This window comes from Carlito syrichta, unplaced genomic scaffold, assembly GCF_000164805.1.
Source record: "Carlito syrichta isolate Samal-C Ts95f unplaced genomic scaffold, Tarsius_syrichta-2.0.1 Scaffold308224, whole genome shotgun sequence".
Taxonomy (NCBI): domain Eukaryota; kingdom Metazoa; phylum Chordata; class Mammalia; order Primates; family Tarsiidae; genus Carlito; species Carlito syrichta.
In genome coordinates this window covers 201,634-205,055 of record NW_007252320.1, presented here as the reverse complement: position 1 = coordinate 205,055, position 3,422 = coordinate 201,634, and the positions used below count along the sequence as shown (strand labels likewise).

Sequence of the window (3,422 nt, the reverse complement as noted above, 5' to 3'; positions counted from 1 at the left end):
AACCTAAGACAGCTCTATGTTCAAAACAAATATCCCTCACCTTCGCCCCAGTTTTCTAGTAGGTATTATTTTCTGCTTATTTACCTGCAGGGCTTTTTAGTTGTTAACATTTAGCCGTGTTGCACATCTGTCTTTCTTTATATTCACTGACTCCTATTAATGGAAGAACTTACGGGTAACTGAATACGGACTGAGGGAGATGACCCTTTATTTTGAATTACATCAGTTATGTTGCTTCTAACCATTTCCTCTTCTTCCTCTTGGTCATTGTTGTCTGTCCTCCTTCTTCTCCTCATCCTTCTCTGTGGTCATTGTCTTCTTTTTCTCTTCTCTTTCTTCTTCTTCTTTTTCCTCTTCTCTTCTTTTTTTTACAAAGGTTGGAACCACCAATAGGGTCAGCACTTTAAAAAAGAAATTCAGTCACTCCTCTGTGCACAAGGTTGATCAGTGGTTTTACACCCAAGAAGGAATAACAGACTGCTGAGACCTGCAATTTTGCACCATTGCCTCACAGCATGGAGAGAAGAGACCAAGCTGGAAGAAGCAGGTGGGTTACTTCTTTGTCTCTCTCTCTCTCTCTCTCTCCTTCGTTTTTGTTTTTTGGTGGGCTCCTTTTTAAGCAACCTGGCTCTTGCCCCATCCTTTTGTTCCCTGCCTTTGTAAGACTGACTTTTTTTAGACTGAAAGAGGCTTCTCACAGAAGCCTCATTTGATGGTCATGGCTGCTAGTGCACGGGGTGGTAGACCCCCTTAGCCGCCGTTTCAGTTACCTGCAGTCAAGTGCAGTCTGACAACTGGTGAATACAATACAATAAGATATTTTGAGAGAGGGACCACATTCACATAACTTTTATGACAGTATAGTATTATAATTGTTCTGTTTTATTGTTTGTTGTTATTGTTAATCTCTTACTGTGTCTAATTTATAAATGAAACTTCATCATGGATATGTATATGCAGGAAAAAGCATAGATGGTATTTCAGTACGATCTGCAGTTTCAGGCCTCTGCTGGGGGTTTCGGAATGTGTCCCCTGTGGATAAGGCTGTTGACCATGACACCAAGTACTCACTGTCTAATATGGTAAGGCTGGGTGTTGTTTTTAATGGGAAATTGTAAATCTCTGTCTTGGCCGAAGCACTTGTATGGATTAAGAGAAGTAAAAGTAGGGTTCAATTTACACACCAAAGTAGAGAAGTGTTTTCAGCCCTGACTCTCCAACCCTCAAGGTCTCAGACATATTTTCCACCTCCTGTTTGTTGATGCTGAGAACATGGCAACAGGGTTAAGTAGGGGAAGTAGCTTTTACAATGAACAAGATTTGTGTTCTACTTCCTAATTTGTCACTAACTGGCTAAGAGGTTTAATCATGTCTGTGAATATCAGTTTCATCAGCTGTCCAGTAGGTGATATTAGACAATTGATTTTTCCTAGTGTATGCCTAAAACCATGCTAAGAGTTTTTGACTCTCTTGAAAATCACAACTACTTTGCAGGGAAGACTTTATTCTTGGCCTTATTTTACAGATGAGGACATTGAGGATTTAAAGTAATGGAGTAATCTGCCTAATGTCACATAGTGAGGGGGTGTAGACAGCATTCGAACACAGGCCACTTTGTTTCCACAGGTTTGCAATGATAGACTAAATGCTTTCTCTGCCTGGGTGCAGTGGCGCATGTCTGTAATCCTAGCTACTCAGGAGGTTGAGGTGGAAGGATTGCTTGAGTCCAGGAGTTTGAGATCAGCCTGGACAACTTAGTAAGACTCCATCTCATTTTTCAAAAAATAGATTTCTCTGGTTGTTTTAGTACTAAAGTTTTAGAATTTCATTGTTTAATTCAAAAATGAAGAGGGAAGAGATAAAGAGATGACAAGTTCTGTTTTTATTGGTCTTTGATTCTTTCTCTAAGCTGAAGAGAAGAGGTTGGATGGATGGGGAGAAAGCTGAAGACCCAAGGAGTGAAGCAACTTCACAAATTTTGCAGCCTTGGCAGGAATGGACACTACCTCTGGTTCTGCCTCCTCATGAGACTCAAAAAAATAAATAAATAAATAAACTCACTCTGTCACCCAGGTTGGAGTGCAGTGGCATGATCACGGCTCATTACAGTCTCAACCTCCTGGGCTCAGGTGATCCTTCTGCCTCAGCCTTCTGAGTAGTTGAGACTACAGATGCACACTACCAGGCCTGGCTAACTTTTTTTTTTTTTTTTGTAAAGATGAGGTCTCACTCTATTGCGCAGGTTGGTCTTGAAATCCTGGGCTCAAACCATGCTCCCGTCTTGGCCTCCCAAAATGCTAGGGTTACAGGCATGAATAACCATTTCCGGCTCCCTCATGAGACCGTGGTTCACCGTGTAAGCATCCTATCAGAAGAGGTTTTGAGGAACCCCTGAGGCAGACACTCAAGCAGGCAGCTCCTCCACCACCAACCCAAAGGAAGACTGTTTTACTTGAAACCAAAGATCAGAGTTCTTTGCCTAATTTTTGTACTCAGAATTTTGTGCTTTTTCTTAAAACCCATACTTTCTCTTGTCTTATTGCATATTTTGTTTACTAAAGCACAGATAATTTAAACAGATGGAAGTAGGACTTCTTGACTTTTAAAATATCTTTTAAAGAAATGTTTAATTCGGGTCATTTTTTTTAGACGTTTGATGACTTGAAAAAATGAGGTTCAGAAAAGTCACCCATTTGCTATGTAGTTAGAGTTCTCTGGAGGGTTTTTGCATTTTTCAAGAAGATGGTGGATATCTATGAAATTCTTATTTAGAGGTACTTACTTGTCAATGAATTTGTTTTGTTTGTTTGTTTTGAGTCAGAGTCTCACTCTGTTGCCCAGGCCAGCTGACCACAGCTTCAACCTCCTGTGCTCTGGAGATCCTTCCACCTCAGCTCCCAAGTAGCTGGGATGACAGGCACACTTGGCTAATTTTTTGTAGAGACAAGGTTGTGCTAGGTTGCCCAGGCTGGTCTCAAACTCCTAGGTTCAAGCAAGCGTCTCACTTGGCCTCCCAAAGTGCTGGGATTACAGGCATGAAGCCACCGTGCCTTGCTGTCAGAGTTTTTCGAAGACGAGTCGGTTGGTGGGAACACAGCTTCAAGTACAAAAGGAAATCACTCTTCAAAAGAAAATCATTAAAAATTAGTTCTTTTTGCTTTTATCTTTAACCTAGTAATTACTGACATAAATAAAAAGCAAGGAGCTTTTCTTCAGAAATTGTCTTTTCTGCCAAAATGTTTTCACTTGTGCCTAAGTCCAAATTAAAGTCTCTCATTTTGTAAAGGTTCTCAATTTTTTCATTTATTTACTTATTTTATTTATTTATTTTTTGAGTTGGAGTCTCACTCTGTTGCCCAGATTGGAGTGCAGTGGCCGCTCCCAGCCACCGCAGCCTTGACCTACTGGGCTCCAGCGATCCT

General features: G+C 40.9%; 1 protein-coding gene across 1 annotated transcript in view; it reads left to right on the top strand.

Moving 5' to 3' along the window:
- The first annotated feature begins 515 nt into the window (after window positions 1–515).
- The window catches only part of OLAH (oleoyl-ACP hydrolase), a 36,318-nt gene continuing 33,411 nt past the window's right edge, over window positions 516–3,422 (top strand). The window contains exon 1 of the mRNA XM_008065310.1: window positions 516–547. Coding sequence (XP_008063501.1) covers window positions 516–547 — 32 coding nt within the window. The remainder of the gene's footprint in view (window positions 548–3,422) is intronic.